The 26,806-nt window shown below is 34.2% G+C and overlaps 4 protein-coding genes across 5 annotated transcripts in view; 2 read left to right on the top strand and 2 right to left on the bottom strand.

The window, feature by feature from the left end:
* Positions 1 to 26,806, bottom strand: part of LOC144434925 (arsenite methyltransferase-like) — a 320,525-nt gene that overhangs the window by 278,731 nt on the left and 14,988 nt on the right. The gene's annotated exons all lie outside the window — the stretch shown is intronic.
* Positions 1,062 to 7,754, bottom strand: LOC144435652 (decapping and exoribonuclease protein-like). Its single transcript, XM_078124248.1, has 8 exons — positions 7,670 to 7,754; positions 6,762 to 7,270; positions 6,602 to 6,611; positions 5,530 to 5,753; positions 4,705 to 4,918; positions 3,748 to 3,883; positions 2,684 to 2,778; positions 1,062 to 1,611 (listed from the first exon to the last, which is right to left on the bottom strand). Exons 2-8 carry the CDS (start codon positions 7,204 to 7,206, stop codon positions 1,467 to 1,469), a joined length of 1,269 nt encoding a protein of 422 aa, XP_077980374.1. The 5' UTR covers positions 7,207 to 7,270; positions 7,670 to 7,754; the 3' UTR covers positions 1,062 to 1,466.
* LOC144435653 (winged helix repair factor 1-like) lies at positions 7,714 to 14,197 on the top strand. Its single transcript, XM_078124249.1, has 8 exons — positions 7,714 to 7,989; positions 9,048 to 9,189; positions 9,774 to 9,919; positions 10,525 to 10,751; positions 11,548 to 11,645; positions 12,537 to 12,595; positions 13,229 to 13,317; positions 13,763 to 14,197. The coding sequence occupies exons 2-8, from the start codon at positions 9,069 to 9,071 to the stop codon at positions 13,803 to 13,805; spliced, it is 783 nt and encodes a 260-aa protein (XP_077980375.1). The 5' UTR covers positions 7,714 to 7,989; positions 9,048 to 9,068; the 3' UTR covers positions 13,806 to 14,197.
* LOC144434924 (dynein axonemal heavy chain 3-like) overlaps positions 17,985 to 26,806 on the top strand; it is a 64,018-nt gene continuing 55,196 nt past the window's right edge. For both annotated transcript variants that reach the window (XM_078123445.1, XM_078123447.1), the window contains exons 1-3: positions 17,985 to 18,351; positions 19,304 to 19,405; positions 26,416 to 26,638. In XM_078123445.1, the coding sequence (XP_077979571.1) occupies positions 18,337 to 18,351; positions 19,304 to 19,405; positions 26,416 to 26,638 (340 nt within the window). In that variant the 5' untranslated portion in view covers positions 17,985 to 18,336. The remainder of the gene's footprint in view (positions 18,352 to 19,303; positions 19,406 to 26,415; positions 26,639 to 26,806) is intronic.

The following is a 26,806-nucleotide window of genomic DNA, read 5'->3' on the forward strand; positions in this document are numbered from 1 at the left end:
CATGCCTGGAAACATGTTGATAGGGAACAAGTTGTCACTGCATAACTCTATGTATGTAACCTCGATCGTGTGTGTCATGGTTAGACATTTTCATGATGAAATATTGGTTGTTTATATTACTAGAAAGGAACCAACCATGAAAAATTATGTTTTCCAGTAAATGTATATATATATATATCATGCTTTCATCTACATCTATCTGTAGAATACTGTGTAAACATGGGATTATCACATACACGGAAATGTCTACACTTAAAGTGGCCAGATGGATGAGGATTGGGTATTTATTTTGGAGTTCTTAATTTAAAAAATAACTTTATCATGACTTCCTATTTCAAAAAATCAATGTGAAACAACATATGTCAAGTCCTTGTTTGTACAAAGTCAATACATTGCAAAAGAACAATACATGTGTAAAATCTTTGTTATTGTACGTACAATAACAAACTTGTTTGCATGTTTTTTAGCGTTTTACACCATATTGCGTTATAAACACAGTTTGTCAATGTTGTTTCACATTGATGAAGGACCGAGGTACATGCTTGTGATAGCAAGGTAATTTCAATTGAAACCTGGCACTCCTGGGCAGATTAGATAATCCAGAGCTCTGAGATAACCTTAATATTACATCTGATAGCTGGAAAACATTCAGGATTAGTGTACATAAGTAAAGTTTGAGACATTTGATACATTTGACATCCGACTGCAGCAGATGTTACCAACCTTTTTTTCTAATCATTCCCAACAAGTTATACAGTCATTGCTTCATGATTCTATGCTTGCAAACACGCTTGTTGCCACCAGCTTTAATCTAGTTTCCTGTCCTACATCACAAGTCTAGTAGTGAATTACAATATTACTATAAATCTTTTTGAAATCTTCTTGAAAGATGTCCTTATTTGATAAATTTAATCTGGAATATGATGGCGGTTGATATTTTTGATATAAAATATTATGTGATAGAGTTATGTCTTTACTTCGAAAAATAAGAATATGAAAAAAACCAAAGGTATACCATTTGAACCACATCTCTATTTTTTCCCCTTATTTTGCCTTGTCTATAACTGCAACTGAGTAATGGTTCTTATATATCAGAGTGATGATTGGTCTCGAAGATATATCTTTGGGTTCTCCTAATGGCTAGCTTGTTCACTGTGTTGTTGTGATACATCGTTAGCTTGTCGTGTCTCCTATCCCTCGTATCAACAGTTTGTCTTGAGGTCATTTTAAAAGTTGGTATTTACGTATTGAAAATTTTGCTGAAGCTGTTGATATGAGGAGTAGGAGATACAACCAGCTAATGATGTATCTCAACAATGCAGTGAACACATGTACACAATGTATTGGCTCACCTGATGGGGTGGCCCATGGGAGTGGCTGATATGATAGGGTGACACAATAAAATGTATATGACAGCCTACGAGATTATCAATCCATTCATCCCATTGAGAGAATGGTATTGTTAACTAAGTTACAATAGAAGTTGTTGATGGATTGTTAGCAGTCATGTTGTCCATATACCAGTCTCGTAGAAAGTGATGCTCTGGTTCTTCGTGTACAGTAAATGTCACTTGTTTTGCTGTAGGATTCCATTCAAATAGGTATACAACCCTAAGAGGATGAAAACAGACAATAAATGAACTGGAAAGTTATAAAACTGACTTTTATATCTAATTAAGATATTGCAAGAAAGGAAAGTAAAATTTATTATAAAAATTATTCTATATAATAGCAGTCTTAATCATTTTAAAATGTTGACTGAGAGATTCAACAGGAGCACCGACAACAATGAATCTCTCAGCCTAATTCAACAGTAAAATTAATGTTACATCTGAAAACTTATTTTTTTAAATTCTGATCAAAAAATACAACTACAATAAAATTCCTGCAGTGCAAGATTATGTATGCATTGTGAGAGGGACATCAGATTGCTTGACAATGTTTATGTCCATTACTTAGGCGTAGAAAAAAAATTGTGTGGTTCCAATTACATTCAATTTTAAAATAGGTGGGGTGGGTAGATTTTTTATTTTATTTTGTTGTATATATTTTTTTCATGTGTGAGTGTCTAGTTCAGGTTTTCCATTGTTTTCCAAATGGTCTCTGTGTTGTTTATTTCTTCCTATCAGATGTACAGCCATTACAGATTGGAAGAATAGTTTTATATTGTCTTTTTAAGTTGATGTCAGTTTCGGCACCCACTATTTCTTGTGAGACTTCACGATTTTCATGAATATCTTATTTATATTTTTCTCGAATATGGGAAAAAAGTTTAGGGTCGGCGTGAAAAAGTAGGTGGGGTCTGGTAACCGGAACCAAACAACTTTTTTATTTGGCCTTATGGATATCACTGTGCCATGAGTGCATAGTCTGATTATTAGGATTGTTTCACTTGGCCACTGAGGGCACTGTTTGGAAGCAGATTTTGGATGGATGTGAATATTAATCCATGTGCGTGATGTACGATACATTGAAAATTGTTCTCTCTCAGTGTTAGACAGCAAAGGTCAATGGAATTCTCAACCAATCCAAATGCACTTTGTCTTTGATTTCAAATTAAGTATATTTCACTGAAAATTGAGAAGAAGACTTGTTGAAAATGTGATCAACTTTGAATCAGACTGTTATTACAATGAATACTTACTAATTGAATTGAAGAAATAACACATAAAAAAATACTTACTGTGGATCATCTCGTTTCACTACTTTCTTCACAAAAGTCAGAAATTCATCACAAAAGTTGAGACAAACAGAAGGGTTCCATGCATAGCGTTCTCCCTATGTGATCAAATAAATCTATACTAATCATACTCTAATACTGGATTGTTCTTTAAGTATATAAACATTGGTCTCCCAAGAATTCTAGTGAGGGCCATCCCTCATAGGTTCAGCCTTAGTGCAGGAGGAAACCGAAGTACCCTGGAAAAACCTGTATTTTCCGGTAGAGTCAAACTGAATGACGCTCTTCTTACTTACAGCATGGTAAATTTAATCAAACCCTGAATGGGTTTGAACCCTGACCACAGTGGTAAGAGGCAAGTGGTTTAACCACTCGGCCACCGACAACCCTTTTTATCCCTTTGTTTTTTTTAAATGTCTAAATGAATTGAAAGCTACATTCTATCACAGTTTAGTCAACTAAACAATAATAAATTTGATTTACTGACACAAAGTGGCACAAAGGGTGTCACTACATTTAGATGCTGCAGTGACATAGATAACCTAACACAGCTATTTTATTTGTTCATATAATTTAATTCAGCTTAATATTCAGCATGGTTCAACAGGGCATATTTGACATGCTAATGTCTCTAAATAATCAGTTACCCACATTTCAGACAATTTTTGAAAGATCGTGTAAAATGCAAAGGTGCCAAAAATCAGGGAAAACTGAGGGTTAAATTTTTCATTTTGAATGTAAAATTCACAGCTGTACAGGGAAAAGTCCACACAATGGGGGCACAAGACCCTCATGAGTTGTTAAACTTAAACAATTGAAGAAGCAAAATTATTTAAATTAATTAAGAATAGTCAACATGTTATGAAATGCCATGGGTAAAGATGGTTGTTAAAGTGTCCTATTAAAAGCACTCAAAAATTCTGGCCTAAAGAGCACACCTAGTGACCAAACTTTACAACCTTTTGTCTTTTCAATTAACAGAATATGACATATCTGTAAAATTAAAATAGCTGGCTTCAATTCGATTGATACTATTTTTATCACTTGATATGCTACCATTTCCTTACCTTCTGTAAATCTGGCACTCTTAGAGTTTCAAAACTTTCAAGTCTCACCACCTTTCCATCGTCATCCCTAAAACCACAGATAATTGTAGGTACACCAACCAAGAAAGACTGTGCCCACCATTTGATCAATTTGAACCTGAGGAGAAGAGAGAGTGAAATAAGTTAATTTTTTTTTACTCATGCAGACTGCAGCAACATTGTCATCTGTTAGTCTAACCCAGTAATCCAACTTTGTAAGTGTAAATCTGACGTCAAAAATTATCAAATACATCTCAGATTAGGATTAAAATTTGAGTGTCAAAAGAGTTGTCAGGTTGACTTATAGAAATAGCTGGTCCAGAACAAAATAATAATCCTATGTAATCCTTATGGCTCCACTGATAAGATAGCACTATATACTAATAGTGAAAGAACCTGTGATTGGATCATGGACCTTCAAACAGGTGAAGCCTACTACAGTTCAGGTTAGGATTACAATTTAGGCAGGAAAACAAGTCGTCTGGGAAAGCTTTATAAAAAGTTAGTCTTGAACAAAAGAGTAATCTTATCTACTCTTTGGCTTCACCAATAAGTTATTATCCTGGTAGTTGAACCTTCAGTTTACTAAGGTAGACACAAACTAAACACTATTGTCGCAACATGTTCATACAACAGTAATAAGCTATTGAATGGACTTCCGTTTAATGAAAGTCTCAGTAGGGAGTTCAAGTTCCATAAACTTGCAGTGTAGTGTTTTGGGACTTCCAATGTTTACACTATCTTGATCACAGAGTGATTAGATTCACACAACAGAGGAAACCACTATCACCCGCTTGTGTAATCTACTACATTGAAGAACAATAGATTTAGTTTGCGTCTGTCTTAGTAAACTGAAGGCTGGATTACCAGTGTTGTAACACTAATGTGAGAAGAGAAACTAGTATTTGAACTGAATCACAAACAATTTAAGTGTCACACCGTTTAAAATTCCTATATTGTCTCTCACTGTCCATTTCTCTGCTTGTCTTAAGTTCTATGTAGTGACTCTGAGACTTGTGTTTGGGTGATTGGCAGCAGTCTACTTCACCAGAAAACACCAGGGAGTGAGTATTCAGTCTGGTTCTCACCACACTACAATAACCATCGCAATTGTTGACAGCGCCCTCTGTGTCAGGTTCCTGTTGACCATCAACTGGAATAAAAGGAACAAAACTTTTCACTGCTAAATTTTAATATCAGCAACCCAAATTTTTTGCTAACATTTTGCCGTTACTGGGATGTACAACAATTATTTTGATATTGATTAAAGGAACCATATATTGTGATACACATTCACCAAAGAATATCTAACCTAAATCAGGAGACAGGCATTGAGCCTCGGATCCCAGCTGTACCACTAAACTCATTTCATGTTTCTTGAGTGAGGCATGTGATTACAGCCTACTACAGTACACTCCTGAAAATGCTGACAAAAATCAACAAAGTTGTTGAATTCATTTCTAATTGTTTACTCTCTGCACAGAATTTTTTTTGCATGAGGCCAAAGATATAATTATGTGAAATTAACAGTCTGCAATGAACTAAGGGGAATTAATGCATACAATCCAGGTGCTGTACATGTGCTGAATCAAAGCAAGAAATGATACAAACTTTTCAGAAATATTACATTGTGGGATCCATTTACGAAACTTGTTTGACTAAGTAATTCGAAATATTCATTTATAACTACGATGAACCCAGGAACAAAGAATATTCATTCCTTCATCAGTTACTTATTGAGCATCTCAGGCATCCTATACTTACCACTGGTAACATACTGTTCAAATTTATGTCCCCAGTATGTCATCTCTTTTTGCCTGTCTGGCATATTTAGTCTCTGCTCCCTGGCTTCTTCAGTTTCTACTTCACTCATGTAGTATGTGCCATTAAAGAGAGAAACCGCCATCATCCAGCCATCTCGGTTTTCATATGGTGTACATAGTAGTTTGGTCAGGTGACCTCGCCATGTGATGAAATCTGTGTGTAGACTAGATAATACAACATATTACAAAGAAAAAAGATACCACAGATAATGTTTACTATCTTCACAGTACTCGATAGTCTTAATGTACAAAAGTTAGCAAAGTACAGATACACATATTGATTATCAGGTATGCAGTGTCTCAAAGAATCTGTGCACTTATATATGGATTCTTCCCTGTGTCCTAGTAATGCATAATAGCTACAGAATTGCCCATAGTACAAAATATTCAATTCCAGCTCCGTACAGTGTGTAGGCAAAGTTGACCAATTTGATAGGGGGTCAAAGGTCAAAGCTGACCAATTTCAAAGTCAGAGCACAGGGTAAAGGACAAATAATTAATTTTGTACTCACGATTTTCCGGATTTCTAATATTATTTTCTGTATATTTCAAATAAAGTTTTAAATACTGTTTCCTCTCACTGTTTTGTTCTATTTTCTACCTGATATCAATGTCTTATCTGAGTTTATCAGCTTTGCATTAATTAGTAGCTTGCTAGAACAAACTCACTATTTGCCCAAACTAACGCATTATGCCGTGAGTGTAAACATCTACTGATCCGACTAATGGTAATACACGGACATTAGTCGGATCAGTAGATGTACAAAATTGATTATTTGTCCTTTACCCTGTGGTCAGAGTTGGAGATGCACATAAATCATTAGTCTATCTGCTAGACCTCGTATGTTCTTCTGATAGAATACGACACACGACCGAACATCGCTTTCGAGGATGGAACATCACTGCGAACTTCGTTCGCTTATAGTATCGAAAGAAAGCCCGAACGTCTAGCAGCAAGACTAATAAATCATTGCACAATCAGCACTTATTCTTTATTATCAAACAGATCTTACTTGCTTTCTTCTTTTTGTTCCATACCAATTCCAGTGTCCTCTTTTCTTTCGTTTTTAATGTGTTCTTCACAATTTCCAATCTTCTTGTTTTCTCTTCCCTCTGTTTCGAAGTTTTTCTGTTCACCATCACCGATCCCTTCCTTATCCCCCAATGGTTTACTTTTACAGTCATTCGGTTCAGTTGCTCCCTTGTTAAGTCTAAATTTCTGACGATTTGCTTGGACCCATTTCAAAACAAGATCTAGTCTGTCCCGATGATCTTCCAACTTCCGAATGAATGTGTCATACCCATGACCGAGGTCAAAGCCCAACCTATGACGATCCTTCGGTGGATAGTAATATGAAAGCTGTCTGTTATCGTTATAAAAAGTTCTGTTGATGTCGATGGAAAAGCTGCCAATTTCTGCAGGTTTTCTGAAGAATGGATATCTGCGATCATACAGATATGGATGTGTTTGCAGACTTTGTGTTTGGACATGTGCTGCCATTTCTAGATTTTCTAGATAAGAAATATGTCTGTTTGTTTGTGATACTGTTCTTTGCTCATGTGATGTTCTACTTTGTTTGCAATGTTCATCTTGGCTACCTTCGTGTTGTCGCTTCATGGTTTCAGACCAGTATTTGTCTCCGATATTCAGAGACAATTTTCCCCGTCAAATGATTTGAGATCTGTGGTGAGAATTAAAATGATTTCAGACTATATTTCCGTTTTTAACATTTCCCAGTCACTTTTAACTTAAGTAACTATTTTAAAAGTGTACATCATACATGTTTATTGGAAGTTATTGGAATCACAGGCACTCGAATCAATATGTATGATTTTTTTTTTTTTTTTTTTTTTTTTTTTTTTTTTTTGGGGGGGGGGGAAATGTATATAGTGAATAATACATTTTAAAAAAATCATACATATTGATTCGAGTGCCTGTGATTGGAATTATAATCGACTGTGTATACCAAACACTCCATTTGTCTTCCTCTCAAATCGAAAAGAAATCGAGTGGTTTCTAGAAAGAATTATATTACAAAGTATTGGGATTTAAAAATCTGATTCACATATACGGAACTTACTTCTATGATGCTTGAATTCTTGATATTCTGTATGTTTATGTAGAACCACACGTGCATGAGTCCACTGCATGTGTACTGCACATCATCACAGCTGTACATATGATCTTTCAACTTTTGACCCCCGTTGAACTTGTGCTTTCGACCAATCAAACTGTTTCATTTCGGAAATCCAGCATGGCGGCGGTGTTGGTGCTGACGACGGAGAAGTTACTGCAAAAATATTATCTAAAGTGAAATATGCAAAGCCTAAGCCATATTTCTGTCGACAGTTGGTCATTTAACGGTGTGTAGGAATATCGAAACGCATCGGTGTTTGCGAGGTATGTTTGCATTTTAATACAGAAATACCGACTCGGGTTTCACGTACATTGATTGATTGCCCACCAATCATCATGATGTACAACTTGAAATAGTTTTAACTTTTAGCTTTACCAGCAATGCAAGTCATTGTAGTGCTGCACTGCTGTCACGGTGGAGTCACTCGATTAAAGACAGGTAAATCACTTGTCATTTTTGTCAACCAAAACTTAAAATGTCAAGACTTGATGATCAGTGTGTGTTACGATTCTGCCAGCTGTTACAGTTTGTTTCATTCTGGTCAAGAGTACGGTACAGGGTAATAGCATTTCAGAGATAGTTGAAATTTCAATAGGCAAGGCTGAAGATTTGGTGGACACGTGTATTGGAAAAACGATATAATCTTTAGGTAAATTGAGTTTCTAATACCTACAAATCGTCAAATTGAGACGTCACAATATTAGGTTTCTGTCATTCATGTATTTATTTATTTATTATTTGTCTGTCTGTCTGTCTGTCTGTCTGTCTGTCTGTCTGTCTGTCTGTCTGTCTGTCTGTCTGTTTGTTTGTTTGTTTGACTCAAGCTCCAGGCCCATACAAACATGAAGAAATATAAATTAATATACATGTACAAAAGCTGTCACAGACCAAAGTTACATGTACATTGGAGAAAGTTTTCATACATATATGAATAAATAAATGAATAAATACACATAACAGACATTTTCACTGTTTTCAATTCTCCCGACAAAATTAGAAACACATTTACACATAAATTCACCGAATGACAACTCAATAAAATCTAAATATTAAACTAATGCCACAACACCTAAACAAGATAAGTTAAAAAGATTTCTAAAATTATTATATTGCAAGTTTATATGTATGTCCACTGATCATCAGTTTCACTCATATTGATAATATATATCTTTGCCCTTCATAATATTGCAAGTCTCACCTTTTGGAAGGATGTCACTCTGAGACTGAATGATTAATTGGAATATATGCAGTTAACCAGGAAACCCCCACCCACTTGAGATTTTTTTGGCTGTGTTTATTTATTCAAACTGTTTTACTCTAGATCATTTACTGAAAAACAACAATGAAGAGGTCAAGACGCATACCAGATGTTTTTAAAAAGAAACGGAAAATAATGGTAGGAGCAGCAGGCCAGTCAGCAGATTGGGGAAATCAAGACAGCAGTAGTGTCATGTCACAGCAAGGTAGGAAATAATGATAGTGATATTATAAAAGTTGTTTAGTTAGTTTGGGGGAAACACACATGACAGAAGTGCATAGTCAAGTATGAGTGGCAAGTGATACAAAATTTATACATGTATGTAGTGACTTGATTTGTAATTTAAGGAAGTGAGGCCATTTTGAATATTGATGGTTTTGTTAGGGAGACTAGCTGGTAAAATACAATTGAGTCCCCTTGGTATATCACCTAGACTAGGTTCATTCAAACTGATGGTACAAGGTATAGAAATCTATGCAAGTCATGCCACGCTTCTCCTATCTGTTATTTTGATTCCTTTGCAAACACACTGGATATGTAGCAAGTGTACAATTAAACTAAAATAATGTTATATATATATATATATATATATATATATATATATATATATATATATATATATATATATATATATATATATATATATATATATATATATATATATATATATATATATATATATATATATATATATATATATATATATATATATATATATATATATATATATATTCAACAACATGGTAAATCATAAAATCTGTCTAACTGATTTGTACTATCACTTGACAGAGTTGGTGAGTGACACCAAGGCAGCTTTGATTTATGTCAAATCACAGTACCATATTGAAACATTTGATAGTCGAATACCACCGATTGTTCTGAAGCATCAAATCTATGGTGTGGTTCACAACAAGACATTAGCTGATAGACAGCTGGTAAGTTACAGTTGTACACTGTTTGATAAGTACCTTTCTACAATGAATGTCATAATCAATCGCTGCACAATGATTGTTGGAGCCTGTTCAATGGGACTAGTCCCATCAGTCATCCTTGGATATAAATAATCCTATATAATTTCAACTTCCTGGGTAGCATACAAACAACTGCAGCTTCTCTAAGTGCACAGAATGCTTCATAGAACTTCAACCATCTAAACAAGTGGTTGATGCTGTTTTGCACTTCAGTGAAACTGTTACACATTCCGTGGTATTATTATGTAACTGAAATTCAAGAAATTGCTGAAAATTACCAAGAATATGGTCAAAATACCTTTGCTATTTGTTTTTGCAGAAATCAATCTCAAGTACTAGTGTTAATATACAGCATGCAGAACATAGTGGTTGTAGTGAAGCATTTTTATCAAAATAGTTCGTACTGGTAGTTACAGCCATTTTGTGGAACTAGTTCATACTTGTATATAGACTATATTGTGAAAATTATTTTTTGTCTATTTTTTATTATTGGTAGTTAAGATCATTTAGTCACTCACAGTGAACAATCTAAAATTTCAATCCATCGTATTTGATATGTTCCTTCCAAGGATGATATGAAAGAAAAGAAAGAGATCAAAATGTTCAAACTTGGTTTGGCAGTGGATGAGTATTGTATAGTATTTACAGAGGACTACAAAAAACATGTTATGAGACACATGGCAGGAAACAAGGTGGTGGAAAGGTTCCTGGACACAGCTATCGACAAATGTTGTGATGTCAGTCTCAGTAAGGCTACAATGATTGATGAATTTGAGTTTACTGATGAAGAAATCACGTAAGTTAATTCTTTATCCTCAGATTGCGAATTGTAGCAAATATGGGTATGTGTACAATTTCTACTGAGAGTCTCTGTAAATATCAACTTCTATGATGAACCCAGCATCCATGAACTAACAGTCATTCTCATATGAAAATGATTGATTGGTGTTGGATGGCTATGAGTATATCTTCAAATGTAGGAGACTTGTTAGATAGGAGAGATGGCTGTTGAAACGTTCTCTTTCATCATTTAGTTCATAACACTGATCAATTAGAAGATTTGTCAATCATTGAAGAAAGATATATGGACTCAAGGCATAGATTTTCAGTTGATTGACTCAAAAATATGAATGAGATGGTCCGATTGTAAGAATAATTTAATGATATTCTGCAATATGTTCTTCATTCAGCCAAGACAAATATGAAAGACCTAAGGGGTCTTTGTCACTATGAGTTGATAGATGAGTAGTGACAACCCTTAGGTCATTAGTATTTTTGGGCTAAATGAAGAAAAATACTGGAGAATAACATAACACAGTGCCAGTAATATCAAAGAAAGATCTGAGAAAGTAAAGGTAATTTTTGAACATTTTGACTCATATTTCAAACACAGCAGATCCAGTGATATGGACACACATTGTCATGACATAAACAAGTGCTGTCGTGATGTAGAACGACCAGAGTATATATTCCATATTTTTTGTTGAACTTGGCATGGTGCTCCGTGGTATAATGATATCAAATCTTCTAATATCTTTTCCAATCACTCAAAGTACTGCCATGTTGACAAAAAAATGTATATTCATCTACAGACTACTAGTCAATGCTAGTGTACTAACTGTACGGGATATTGGTAGTTGGTGGCTGGCTATTCCTGGTGCTGGTATTTTCATGAAAACATTTGTCAAAGGTCAGTACATTTTCAGTTTTGTTCAGTTCTGCATAAAATTCTATTTCATTGTATAAAATATTCTGTATTATTTTTTATGTGAAGTGAAAAGTCCAGTAACGTTATGCTCTAATCAAACTTAAACATCAATCAGCATTCATTTGATACCAAAGTGTGTCAAGGTGATATGCGTTTTTGCAAATATGAAGTTTTCCTTCAGATCTACTGTTACTTTATTACTATCCCTGCAGTCCATGCCTGTAGATCATAAAAATTCTTTATTTGGTTTGATTTGTTTCAAGAAACAAGAAAGTTTCTGTATAGAAAATGTGATTGAACACGTTCTTGTGGAATAACATCACTATAAAAATGGCTTTCAAAATTGTTTTATCTTTACCAAAAATAAGTTGGTAAAAATCAAAAGTTACGTATGTATGTGTCAGGAAGATAATTTCTGAGAAAACTAATTACAATTCACCGAAATGACAGGGAGACTGTCAATTTACATTACAACTGTGGTCGACGTCGTATATCAAAGTCAACAATAGTGTCATTTCCATCTCCTGACCAAGACTTTGGAACGCTTTACCAAAAAACTTAAACACTTTACTGAAATTTGAACCTTATGGACATAAACTGAAAATACACCTTTCCAAGCATTTATTATTGGTTTTAATATTGTCATATTTTCAATATTTTCTTTCAGTGTTTTAACCATGAATGTTTGTTCGTACCTTTGTTTTTTATTGTACTTGATGTATATTATATGTAGTACATTGCTTTTGGTTACTGCAATAAAGATTTGATGTTTTAAAATTTCAAAACAGAATAAGAAAAAAAAATATTTTCTGAGTGTTACTTGTAATTTTTCATTGCAAAAGTCATAAACTGAATAGTTTCTTTTATTAACAGGTAGGCAAGCATTGCTAAGAGCCATTAGGAAGGCTAAGTATCAAGAGATCCTTCAACAGGTAAAGAATATTCATATAATGTATTTACGATAGTAGGGATAAAAGTTCCCATTTGGAATCTAGTTTTTGAAGCGACTACATAACTTTTGTGTCAATCTCTCAGAAGTCATTAGTGTAATGATGTTATGCCATTTGGTCACATGACCTATAGGTGTCACCTGACAGTAACCTATTGTAAATAGATGTAAGATTGTAACTATAGTCATGGTTGAGAGAGACAGATGATGTTCCTGAATTTCGATGGATTTGCTTATTTTCCTTGGGTAATATTTATCCTCTGCATTAGACTTTTGAGTTCTCCATTGTTATTTTATGTCCTTAGATGTTCCCCTACTGCTTGAATGTCTTTATGACCATATGTAAAGAATAGAAGTGTAATTTTATCAGGAAATGTGAAGGTATTTCTAATATGTGTAGTGCTTCTCAGACAGTTTAGCACCACTTTGTTACAGTGAGTAAAGTAATGTTATAATGACATCAAGAAGTGTGATGACAAATATTGGTTGTCATGACCATGGTTAGTAGTAGTCAGTGCAGTAACAATACATGTTTTGTGATTCTGCTTGAGGTGAGATGAGGTGAGATTCATGATGTGCATTTTAAAAAGGCAACATCAATCATTCTATATTTTAGGATCTTGAAGGAAGAAAACTTACTGCCGTGTCTAAACTTGGTATGTCATATCATATGATGGACATAATTGGTGCAGAGTTTGTAACCAGGTAAGTTAATATACTTAATTTCATCCACGATAGCTACAACTGTATTGTCAGAATTACCAGTATCTACTACATGTATAGTGTTACAATTTTGCTGAAGTTTGTCAGACATTGCCACACCTGTCAAACACCTATTTTTAGCTTTGACATTTTTAAGACATGCTAACTGAAAATGAAAACAAAATATGAGTAATTGTAACACACATATCAGCACTAAAGTCATTATAGACTGATATGAATTTAGACTAATGTGTGTATGTGTGTGTGTATGTATGTGTGTGTGTATGTATGTATGTATGTATGTATGTATGTATGTATGTATGTATGTATGTATGTATGTATGTATGTATGTATGTACAAAACAAATATTAATGCTAGTGTGTCATAAGAGGATGTGTCAGTGTATGTATGTACATGGCCATTGAACCAGTGTGATTTCACTTCACAGAATCCAGACAACATCAGGATGGCTGCTACGATTAAAGGAATGAGAACAAGATTGCCATGTGTAAGGACACTCAGCTTCTGTCACAACATAACAATGTGGACATCAGATGAATACCTTAATCAGGGAGTTAGTGCATGAAGAAAATACGCAAGAATGCAGAACAGTGGACCGACTATACAATAGAAACACATTTGTATTCAAGCTAGGGAGTTTGAATTGGGTTAAGTAAGTGATAGGAATAGTGTTAGACTCCCTAGCCTAAACCAGATTTATAGTGCCTTCAATGGATGGCCACCGTTCTACATAATTAGTATGGATGAAATAGACACGGTTCTAACCTATGACATACCTATCAATCCAAAGAGATTGATACATAGTTATTAGGATACTGATTAAGGTGGACCTATCACAACATGATGAAAAGAAAAACTGAAATATAATTCCTTATTTGAATTCTTCAAGTGCTACAAAGTTACATTTTTGTCCATTTTCAAGTTGTTTACCGATACCCTCACAGCAAAGTTTCACTTCTCTACATATTTTTAAATTGTCTATACTGTACCTGTAGTCACCACTATTATTTTTGTAAAAATATACTTGCTTGCTCTGCACTGTAGATTATTGTAATATAAATTGTGTGAAAGTTTGTTTATATTGTTTTCATTTCTGTAATATATTATTAAATCTTTATTGCAGGATACACTCCCATATATACAAAAACACAGATACAAATAACAATACAAGAATACCGCTGACATTAACAATTATTCTTCACTCTATCAAAAAAAAAATTAAACAGAAATTTGCATCTGAGAGCTTCAAAATAGAATATAAAGTGTTATTCAATATCGTGTAAAAGCAGGATCTTTTAGTGCTCCTGTTCCTTGATAACCCAAACAGAAGTTATGCTCAGAATGAAATTATATACCTGATGATTTGTGACGATAGACTTTGAACAAATAGTTATGGAATACCGTAATATTGTACAACATTTAATATTCAAAACTCCTCTATAACTGTAGGACAGCTCAGGGAAAAATGAAATTCCAGAGATGTTTTGCATTATGTGGATCCAAAGTATCTGTTAGTTCTGTAGATTGATTCAAATGTTTGATAATTGAGTCTACTTTAGTATATACTGAATACCTCATATTAACTACCAGCATATCAAAAGTTGGAATATATGTATTGGATATAACTTCATGTAATGGTCATCATTTTCATTGTAAAATGCATCATAACAATCTATGATACATCATTTGAATCCTCCTGTCCTTCGAAAAAGAATGTGTGCTAGTAGACTTTGAAACTTTGCTAGCCTAGTGTTATAACAGACTTTAGGGACAACCCTTGATATTATCTTTCGGTTTAATTTACAAGACTGATTGCATTATGTGTTCTAGCTTCTATACAGTACTGTCGTAAGAATGAGAGTTCAAGAGTTATTATTGTATACATATAAGAATCAAACTCTAAGTCACTACCTCTGCTGATTATATTCATACAAGTACAAGATATGAAATGAGTATGTAATTTATTTGTTTTCAGGTGATTCCATGAAAGAAATTTACAATCAAATAAATGTACAATACATGTTGTTAAACAGAAGATCATGACTCACTATCAAAACTGTTTACATGTTTATGAAGAATCACAATTTTTTCATCATAATTAATAGAAATATCATACAAGAATTTCAAATTTATTTAATTGATTTAAGAAATGTATTATGTTTTAAACACAATGAGACATCACTCAGTTGGCAAAGTGCAACCATTATTTCCACGCACATTTTTGCTTTTTTTGTGAAATGATCAAAAAAAGCATTACAAAGGAAGTGAAAAATAAAAGGAATTTTAAGAAACTTTTTATGTGGTCTTGCATTTTTTTCAAAAACATCAGGTGTAAAATACAATTTGTTTTGGCACACATATAATCAATTCTCAGTGGTTGGAGTGAACCTCAGACCACCAAATTAGTGGTCTGATAGTGAACATATACCTTTGTATCTTACAATCAGAGCTAGTAAATCATTCTGTCTACAGGTCTACCCCTACTCCACAACCCTACTATATTAGTTACTCGACTTTACTCTTTTACAAAGTAGTGAATGTCCTAGTCTGTAAGGCACGCCGTGACGGGGCGCCCTCAACCATCTTCCAACCCGGAGGAGGCCGGTGAGGGCGAAACGTCACGACGTATCTTAACAGTCTATGAATGTCCTATTCCATGTAATCCTTCGAGGGAGCACTCCGTGTAGAAGGGCGCCCTCTATACATGCTATGGAATATTAATACCACTTTCAACATATTGGCGTTGCTTGAGAGAGCAAGTAAATCTAACTATTTAAGTATTTTTAATTTCATATTAACCAAAGACAAGATCTAGTTTTAAATTAAAAACTTTGATAATCTAATACTTTTTATATTTTAGAAACTGTAACTACTCGTGTACCCTTCGAATTCACAGATCATCTGCTTTTTCAAATCACTCCTCCGAAGGATGATGCAAATCGTACGGTGTATCTTCATCAATTGAACAATTTTATTCGCATATGTGTTGATCCATAGACCCAGAAGTTCACTCTATGGCTAGATCTAGGGGTATGGTTGATTATAATTAGTAAAAGACGTAGAAAGGGTGGCATTACTTAGTGTGAGTTACTAGTTACTAGTTTGTCGTTGGTGTATGCTAACCAATGCACAGTGACTTCTATCTCAAAAGTTTTTCCCATCGCACGATTCCTGAGCCAGGTATACGCAGTTGTTATTTTTCGCAAATAAGTTTATCTTTTTTTAAATCTATTTTTCTTTGTTTATAATTTTGCCTGCCGAGATTTGCGAAATTTCGCCTAAAAGTGTAAATCGGAGCTGCAAAAACTGCTACATAAAACAGTAACTGCATCTAGGTCTTGCTCGACACAGTCACAATATTAATAGCTGAGTGGATATAAGGCTGTGGTCAGAATTTACGACGCTAGGAGAAAATATTTTGGTCAAAACATGTTCGCACCCCCCTCCCCCCACATATTTTACAAAATGTAATATGTGTAACAAGCTCCTTCAAACCGAGGTTATGCACAGATTTTACATGCTTTCACAAGAAATCAGAAGTTTCCAGAAAAATGTGTTTTGTAAGACATAAATAATAAGGTGACTTCAAATTCGTATAAAGAAGGGTTCACGCTTTTCCTAAAACGTTCTGATGGAGAGATTATTATAGTGTCTGGGTCGATCAGAGTGTAAAAGATTAAAAAGACCGCGGATGGTATTTGAACCCATAGACATTATCATTTTAAATTAGTACTAGTCTAAGAATAGTTTAACAGAAACAGTATCTTCGACGATAGCAAATGAGGGAAGGTGTGGGAGGGGTGGCAATTTTTAATACAGGGGAGAGAGAGAGAGAGAGAGAGAGAGAGAGAGAGAGAGAGAGAGAGAGAGAGAGAGAGAGAGAGAGAGAGAGAGAGAGAGAGAGAGAGAGAGAGAGAGAGAGAGAGAGAGAGAGAGAGAGAGAGAGAGAGAGAGAGAGAGAGAGAGAGAGAGAGAGAGAGAGAGAGAAGGCATGCACAAATACATTTACACGGCTGCCTCATCAGTGAATATAGTTTTTAGAGGTTTAATATTGCGGCGAATCCACGATATTTATTTTAATTTACTCAGTAAACGACTGCTCCAGAGGTTTAATTTGGTTCAAATCATGAGAAAATATTTCGGAGGCCGATCCTTTCAGACCATGAGAATTGTCATGACCCCCCCCCCCCTTGAACCTTTAATTGTTTAATGCCCCCCCATTCCTCCCCGTAAATTCTGACCCCCAACCTTAGACCTAAAGGGGGCATGAAGAGAGGTGCATTTTTTCTTTATTTAAATACAAAACAAAAACAAAACCTGACTATGCTGATGAGACGGCAAAAATTCTGAAATTTCATTACTAAAAACCCAAGGTTTTCGAGTTTTAGTTATTCTCTTTCTGTTTCTCGACAATAGAGGAAACACATAATGTGAAGAAAAGAGAGTTTATATGTCAAGTTCTTTGAGAAAGATACATATTTATTATCCGGGGATTCAATATACTCTTCATATCACCACTAGTTTGACACTGTACACGTACACACAAGCGCGTCTAATGTTCAAATCAGCTGGTTGTAGTTTACTTGGATACCCGAAATCGAGGCTAGGTGCTTTGCGTAGCAACCCTGAACACCCGGATGTAAATTATTGAATAGAAACTCTGCTGAAAACCTGTCCAGCAAGTTGAAAGTCAACGCAAGAAACAATCGAATACGTTTACACAGTCACATTTCTAGCTAAAGACTGTGTACAGATCGACTTGAATTTTCACTAGACAACGAGAAATTAGACTGTGTACGGACTTAGACCAACAAGTTCGTCCATTTTCTGATTACGTATCGAGCTACCACTAGCACCAGTCGTCGGACTACCCTGCAACGTTACTGTGGTGTGCGAACACGAACGGACGGAAGACAGTCGACAAACTTCGACATAGTTTATTTGATCATGGCATTACCTGTTTATTTGTAAGTTCAGTTACACTAAAGCAAGGAAATCAACATGGAACGAGCCAGGGTAAGTAGAAAACAACAATATGAACGTGCTAGTTGTCGGAGTTGCGTTGTAAACTTTATGCTGCTGTTCCCACGGCCACGTCTCCCCTGTACAAACGTTATTATTATGGTCGATCAGGTCATTGGTAGCCATGCAGCAAATTACTCGTCGACCGGTATGACCGTGTGATTGGTTTTAGCCTAGAGCAGGAATAGAGTACGCCACATCTAGACGATAGAAGTGTCACGGAATAAATATTAAGCATTACTGTGCTGATGGTGACAGACTTGATAATTCGAGTTATTTCAGTCGTGTTTGTAGCTCTCGAACCCAATATAACGACTCACGGGTGCGACTGTTGAACTTACAGTAAGCAGTACCATGGAGCGCATCTAGTTATGCTCTGGTTTACAAATCCATAACTGAGCTCAGTGCCCCTAGTCAAATACTGTAATATTTTACTCAGAGATCGGGGGGTGGATGTGAGAAGGGTGACTGTGATGTATGTGATGGTATATACACCCGCTGCAAGTGTACATGTTTACATGTTGTATTCCTGGTGACTGCCCCCTGCAATCTTGTATGTAGATCACTCACTCTATGATAAGGATATCTCTATGATTAAACTCATAGACTTGCCTTGTCAATAAATAAATATGTACATATATCATTGCTGATAACTACTACTGAAATGAACTGATATGCATTCAGTCTCATAAGTATGTGAGATATATTTAGTTACAGTTTGATTAATCTAAGAAATTTACAAAATTATGGTATGTTATTTCATAGACCCTCCACAAGTGTTTATGGTTATTTTGGGTAATTGGGTCAGAAGAGAAAGCGAGATAGACAGAATATCAATGTGTTTCCCATCAATCAAGCATGTCTCAGTAATGACAGGAAGTAGTTCTAGCAATTTGTAATAACCTTGTTATTGATTGTTTTCCCCTCATTTTATTTTTGTATACAGTATGCAGAGACCCCGATACAGAGCTGTAGCCAGACCCGGGGGCTACCAGGTCTGCCACCGCTCCCAACAATGTCAGCTGATGACCCATCACATTTATATCAGGTATGTTGATTCTTGGATGTTGAGAGTTGTTAACCCCTGTCACCATTTCAAGTAACATTCATCCAAGAGTCAAAAGACTGAGCTATTACATAGCTCTGTCTGTTGACATCAAATATGTCAAATATATTTCACTCCTCAGTCTACTTACATCATATGTGATCTACATGTATGTACAGTTGAACATGCATGTTTTCTATGTTGGTTAATTAAATACTGGTTGCAGACATGCTGTATATATTAGCACCACAAGTTATTGAGAATTAATGTACATTTGTATATTATCAAAATACGTATTTGTTTTAAAAGATATCAGTGGGGTGGCAATCATAATTAGTGTTATGAAATCAAACTTATCAACAAAAACATGTTAGAACATTTATTTTGTGTAATTAATATCAAAGGCAATCACAGATCTGTCCCATCAAACTAATCACTGATTACACAGTTTTTCTGAAATATGCATTGAACTTTACACATAAATCCAGGTAAAACCTGACAGATATTGTATATAGTGTCTAACTTATCCCCCCACCCCTTCCCCCACACAATAAGTGGGTGATATTCAAAGTGTTCAAAGAATTCAGACAGACAGAAAGACACACAAACAGACTGAGGCACAGACAACAACAGCAGACAGAAAGACAGACAGACAAACAAACAGACTGAGACACAGACAACAACAGCAGATAGAAAGACAGACAAGCAAACCAACCAGACACAAGCTGAAATATGTTAAATTTACATCCAACCAAACTATTACATCTACTGAAGAGTCGTATTGAGTTTATGTCCGTATAATATTTCATATTGTGCGAAGAGTATTTTAAAAAATCAATTCATTCTGTCAACAAACCTTTACAAAATGTTAAAACCATATTACAGCTATGCCATCCAGTGCAATAGCAGCTCAATACAAGAGTGAAAACTGCTTAATAAATGCTTTCTGAATCAAATTGTCAGATATTGTTAATACTGACATACAATTATCACCATAGAGACAGTAGCAATTCTGCTTGTCAGTGTCCGAGGAAGAAAAAATTAACACCAAACATATGCTTCCAGTTGAAATATCATAAACATTACTAGGCATCACTGCAAAGTAATCAATCAATGCTTTTCCTAAAAATTATAATATTATCTTTTTTGATTCAATACAAAGAAAATGCTATCAGTCAGTTTTTTTTCCCATCTGAGACTGTGTATGTAATATATCAAAAGATTGTAATATCAATACTGTCATAGTTGTACATAGTTTTCATGTATGTACTACATGTGTAGAAGTGCTTATTGTGATGGATCTGTTCCCTTGAAGCAAACATTAATAATTCAAGATTTTTCTACTCATGTAATATTTTATATATAATAGTAACACGAGGGACTGATCCATATACATTTGTACCTGACAGCTAAGACATGCAATATTAAATTACAAAGAGTATAATAAGTAATATTTCATATGTATCCTAAAAATGTAATACAACTGATGTTGTCAAAAAAGTGTCAGATTATGGCAGTATGTATGTAATCTTATGTAAAGACACTGACCCATATTTTTATATATATATACATACAATGGTACATACATACATACATACATACATACTATAATGGCGTATCAGAACCTAGGTTGTTGAAGTGAATTGTAAAATGCTCTCAAATACTTGATAATGCAGGCATATGAAAAAGCATAAAAAGATTACTTTATTATCAGTTTTCATTCAGCCAAGAAATGCCTGCAAAAAGCCTCTTCACTATAAGATGTTGTATTCACTGGCAAATTTAGTCATGTTCTTTGTGGCATTGGCAATGTGGTATGTACACAAAGAACGCAATCACTAATTCTATGCACAAGTGGTGTTATGATTGATGAAGTGAAAGGGAAAATTCTAATCAAATATCTTGGATGGTAATGGATCTTTTGATTGCAGACTCATGATGAAAGGTTTCAACACTACATTTTACAAATCTCCTGTTGTGAAATATAATTCCTTTCCAATGAATTTCTTTCAATATACCAGTCTCGTTCGTATATTTTACTTGTAAGAGTATTTTCTTAATCACAGATATTTTTGCTGATTATCATTTTATTGATGTCTCGTCTTCAACAAAAAATGAACACAGTTTGAATATACTGCCTGCTTGTACTGTTGCAGCTAGACTGTACATGTAGCTTACATGTATACGGTCCCTGTGTCCTAAAAATCATAAACAAAAAGTTTATTTATTATGTAAATGGTGCTGCCAATATATACATGTATGAGTGAAACCCAAACCTAGAATTACATATTTTATGCAGTATTAACCTACGGTCCAGTCATGTGGGCCAAAAGAAGCTAAAAATCCCCATGTGAATTGACTGTACATGTAGGCTAATTGTATACACTGTACATTTACATCACATGTATGCATAAATAGACAACAGTCAACACTGTACATTTCACTTTGAAGTTTGATATAAACATCACACATTGTATATAGTGTACACAATATACATGTATGTATCCATTTCGCTGGCCTTGATTCTATTGAGAATAACACAGTTTTTTCACATTTTAAACCATGTTTTGCCAAGATTATCCGTGTAGAAAGGGTCTGAAATTGAACCCTTTTCCTCTTGTTGATTATTATGTTTATTTTAATCAAAATTTTTCTACGCATCACCATCATATTTTAATCAGAACTTCGTAGAAAGTCTGCCTGTGTTCAATTTTGCATGCTAGTATCAACAATGCAGATAAATGCTATGCAGACACTGCTGTTTACTTGTGAGAGTCTACATTTAAAATTCAATCAATATTATTGACAGCTACAGACCTCGCTACAAGACATCAAATTTACTTTCTACAGTACAGCGATGTGGTTCATGTACATGTTCATGTCATTGAGTATCTCACTCAGTGTTTCAACTTACATGTACATGTTGCATGCTTGCCCTTCAGGTATACATTGCTTCTAATATAGATTTGGTGTCGTTCCTGTTAAAACACATTAAGTTACAATTTACTTCTAAGTGTGTTTCAATTACCATGCAATAACAGACAAGTTGTAGGTCAATGTTAACGTCAATGAAATGGAAAATGGAACAGTAACAATTTAGCTTGGCCATTTTCAAATTGTGTATCAGTAAGTTAAATCTGCCAGTCTTGATATGCAAGATATTTTTTTTAGTATCAAAAATAATGCAATGAAACAATTGTATCATTTATAAACAACAAATTTGTGAATGGATTTTAGTCAATTCAAGTTTGTTTTTCTCAAGAATGTTGGAAAAAGAGGATTTATTTGAGCCAGGCTTTTTTCCATGACTACCCACATAAAAAAAATGTTTTTACAATTAAAATCAAATTTCCGATATTTTTCATTATAATTTGTACAAATTTGCAATTTGTAAATGTTCATTGGTATAATGATATTAAATTGAAAAAAAAAATGAATTTAATTTAACCAATTTTGATATTCATTTGATGTAGGATATTAAAATGACCTAAATTAAGTCAATTAATTTAGTCAAGCAATTTCATTTTCAGCAGAAAAATACACACATGTAATCATATTTTCTTTAATTTGATACATACTAAGTTTGTATGAAAAGCAGAGATTTCTGTTTTATGATAGTGAGAAAATGGACACTGAAATAGGACATACAAAATATTACTTAAATTTTGTTTAGAGCTAAAAAGGAAATTTGCTACATTGTATTTTGTTGGTTACAGTTTAAATTGAATGGGTTTTGTCAAGTGGAAAACTTGAACAGTTAGCTGTGTTTAATTTGAAAATAAAATGATTTATACAGAAATAAATATACTAAGTCTGTCTGTAATGACAAAATTAGACACTTACAATCTCACATGGTAACGGTACAACAATATGATTAGGTGTTGCTATGCACTGAAAGTACACTGTACAAGGTGCCCCCTTCATGCAACATGTACATGTAAATGCCTTTACTCTGCATTTGGATGGAGTGCAAATATACTACATGTACTTGTACAGTACAAGCTTCATCCATGAATTCTAGGCCAACACGTTTTAAACCTAATTGAGACACAAGGAGATAGCTTGAATAGCCATGTCATGCATTGATTTGCTGAATAGAAATACAATGTATTCATGTCTTGTTTACAAATTTTTAGAAATTCAGGGAGAAACATCATTATTTTTATTTTTAAAAATGAATACCAGAATTTACATAAGGATTTGAGAATGAAATACTGTCATTTTTCCTTTTTCAAAAAGTAAATTCTTTTCACATTTAGACTTATAAATTTCAACATATGATGTACATTGTATATTCAATTGTAAATGTACTCCCATACAGGTACATTTGCATAACTGATAATCAATCAAATGATATTTTAATAATATAGTGATTTTCATGTAGATTTATTAGCTCTATAACTTTAACAAGCAGAACATTGCAAACAATCTGAATAGATGCAAATTATAATTTATGATGAATATATAGAAATCAACATACTGAGTAAAATGAAAAACATTAAAAAATAATGAATGCCAGATTTTATGTATTGCCTCAGTTAACCGTTGCCGACGACTGAATAGGTGTGATGTTGTCATGATGAATTGCAAACTGTAGACAATCAGACATGTACTTGAAGTGCTATGCTGAATGTCATGTTACCTCTACAAGCAGAAGTAACGACTGCAGCCATCGCCGTAACAATTGCCATTAAAGTATATTGTAATCACCTGCATGAATATTTAATAAGTTATTATTGATTCTACCCTAGTAGCCCGCGGCAAAGGAAGTCTACACAACTGCAATATCATTCTCTCTATATCCTACGCTATTAAGTTTGCTATCAAATCATCCTGAAATTAATAAATGTATTAATCATGAGTTGCAGAGCAGCTGATATACACGTATATATATAACTGATGGTTTTGAAATGAATTGTATGTGTCGACAGGAAAGATTGTTTACTGGCATAGTGAGTCTCAACACAATGACGGATATTGAGTCGTGCGCAATCAGCCATGCTTTACACTCAGATGGAAATGTTTCCTATGACTTTGCAATACGTTTGATATGAGTTGAAAATATTTGATCAGATACACGTAACTGTGACTCTCAAAGACAGTGTACACAAAGTCTTATGTTTCATAATATAATGTGACATCTCTATTTGTAAGTGACATGTTACATATTGCAGTAGAATGTATTCTCTAGGTGTTAAATTCTACAATATAATCCATATTTAGGACTATATTGTGTTATATATTTGTACACATTGTTTACATCTGTCAAATAAATGGGGGGAAAAATTACCAGGTGTGTTTGTGCATTTTGAAACTACATGTACATGTATATCCAGGTGTCAAAATGCATGTTCATGTGCAGGAAAGAGCCTTTTGATACACATTTTTTCTAAACGATTAAAATTCAACAAAGTTCTATCTCAACAGTAGAGACGAGCATTTAGCTGACAAAGCTACTAAAAGTTTTTTGACATACATGTAAATAATAGTCTTCATTTATTTATTTATTTATTTATGAGTATAGTCCATCTGTATTAAATGAATCTATACTGACTTCATTACAAAACATTTCAACTTTAAAGCAGGCGTTAAATTTGACATCGTCTTTCCTCCATCACCTGTATACATGTAGTGAAGTTTGATGTACACATGATGCATGTACATGTACATGTAGGTTACCCCAGCTGTATAGCATGGTGATATTATGTCTACCTTTCACTTCCATGGCATGAACAATGCATAAACAATTTCAAGTAACATTAGAACTAAACTTAAGATGTATATGTGTACATGTTACCTATACAGTCTATAGAGGGACTGCGGTGGTATACCATAACCTTGGAAAATGGATTAGTGAAAACATCAATAGAAAGAAAGATGATACTGAATGTGGATGGTATTTTCTTAAGATCCATGGAATGTGTTACATTTTACCATTAGATACTAGTATGCCTTTGCACATGATAGATTCAGGGGTAGCTATTAGATAATCCATACATGTTGTGTTTATAAAGAATGTTGTGAAACACTCATAGGTGAATTTTGGCTGCTTGCCTGTAAGCAGATAATAACTTCTATTGTATTATGAACAATAGGCAATAGTCAGTATTGTACAAGCTAATTCTTTAGCACAATCTTCAATGTCATGACATTAGAAAGGAAAACTCAAAGAGTACATTTCAGAGTTGACAGATCTTAACACAGCTGACAAACCGGTCTATAATATACACTCTCAGATTCTCAGTCAATTTAACAGCAAATACACAGGTGTGAATTTCTACTCTTGTCTGCCTGAACCTATTATTACAAATAAAGCCATCTTCCTTACTATACACTGTGTGTAAGTTATGAGATGTGATGATAAAGTATCCCCAAAGTGCATAGTCATTTGTTTCCTTACAATCTATTACTTAGAGACTGAGTCATCTGTCATCAGTAATAACAATACATGACGTACTCCAAACCATACACCCCACACGTGGAGGGTCTATCATGTCGAACCTAACGCTTTGTGTTTTAACTGACAGACATATTCCACTCACGTTTATTTTTTTTTTCAGTTTTGTGTTATGACTATATATTTGTAGATTGTTATGTTTTTGTATACATATAGCCTATAGTTTGTAATTGGTCAGTAGCATATGCTTTGAATGAACTTGTAATGTAGTATGGTTCTATATATGGTATAATGGTATGCATGTATTGATTTGTTATATGCAAAAATTACATGTACACATGCATGTGTATGATATCATTATTAACTAGACAAGTAACATTGTTACAACCAATATCATAAACTTAATTTGGACATTTCTACTCTCATAATTATTGAAAAATATTCCTTCCTTATTTTGAAGCATGTCTAGCTCTTCCAAACTTTGCTCATAACGTCACGATTTTCTAATATAAATGTAGTTTAGTGATACACAGTTGGGAAGATGTGTTTATCACAAACATGTTTTTTCCAGTACCTCACTCTATTTATAACATATTTTCATTTTCAATCGCAACAGATTGTCCTGAGAAATAGTGAGCATCCTCCTATTATGAAAGGGACATCATGGACACTGGCGGCACCCTTCAAAGAACAGAAGTACCACCGTACACCCAGTGAATCCATAGCCAATAACTATACCCCTACAGCTAGTGATCTCAAGATAAGGAGTTTACCTAAGATTCCAATGCTGTCTAGAGCACATACACAACCAGCTATCACAAGGAAAAGAGCTCACTCACGTATCCTTTTCAATTACATGATTTCTTATAGTGCTGTCAATTTCGTTTCTCATGAAAACATTGCTCATATGAAGAAATTTGTTTTCAACCATTGAAACCTTTTCTCATCTAGAGAATTTGTGTCCGTTTGTTTGACTTATTCAAGTAGAAATATGCAAACATGTATCT

The sequence above is a fragment of the Glandiceps talaboti genome, chromosome 5 (assembly GCF_964340395.1).
Source record: "Glandiceps talaboti chromosome 5, keGlaTala1.1, whole genome shotgun sequence".
Taxonomy (NCBI): domain Eukaryota; kingdom Metazoa; phylum Hemichordata; class Enteropneusta; family Spengelidae; genus Glandiceps; species Glandiceps talaboti.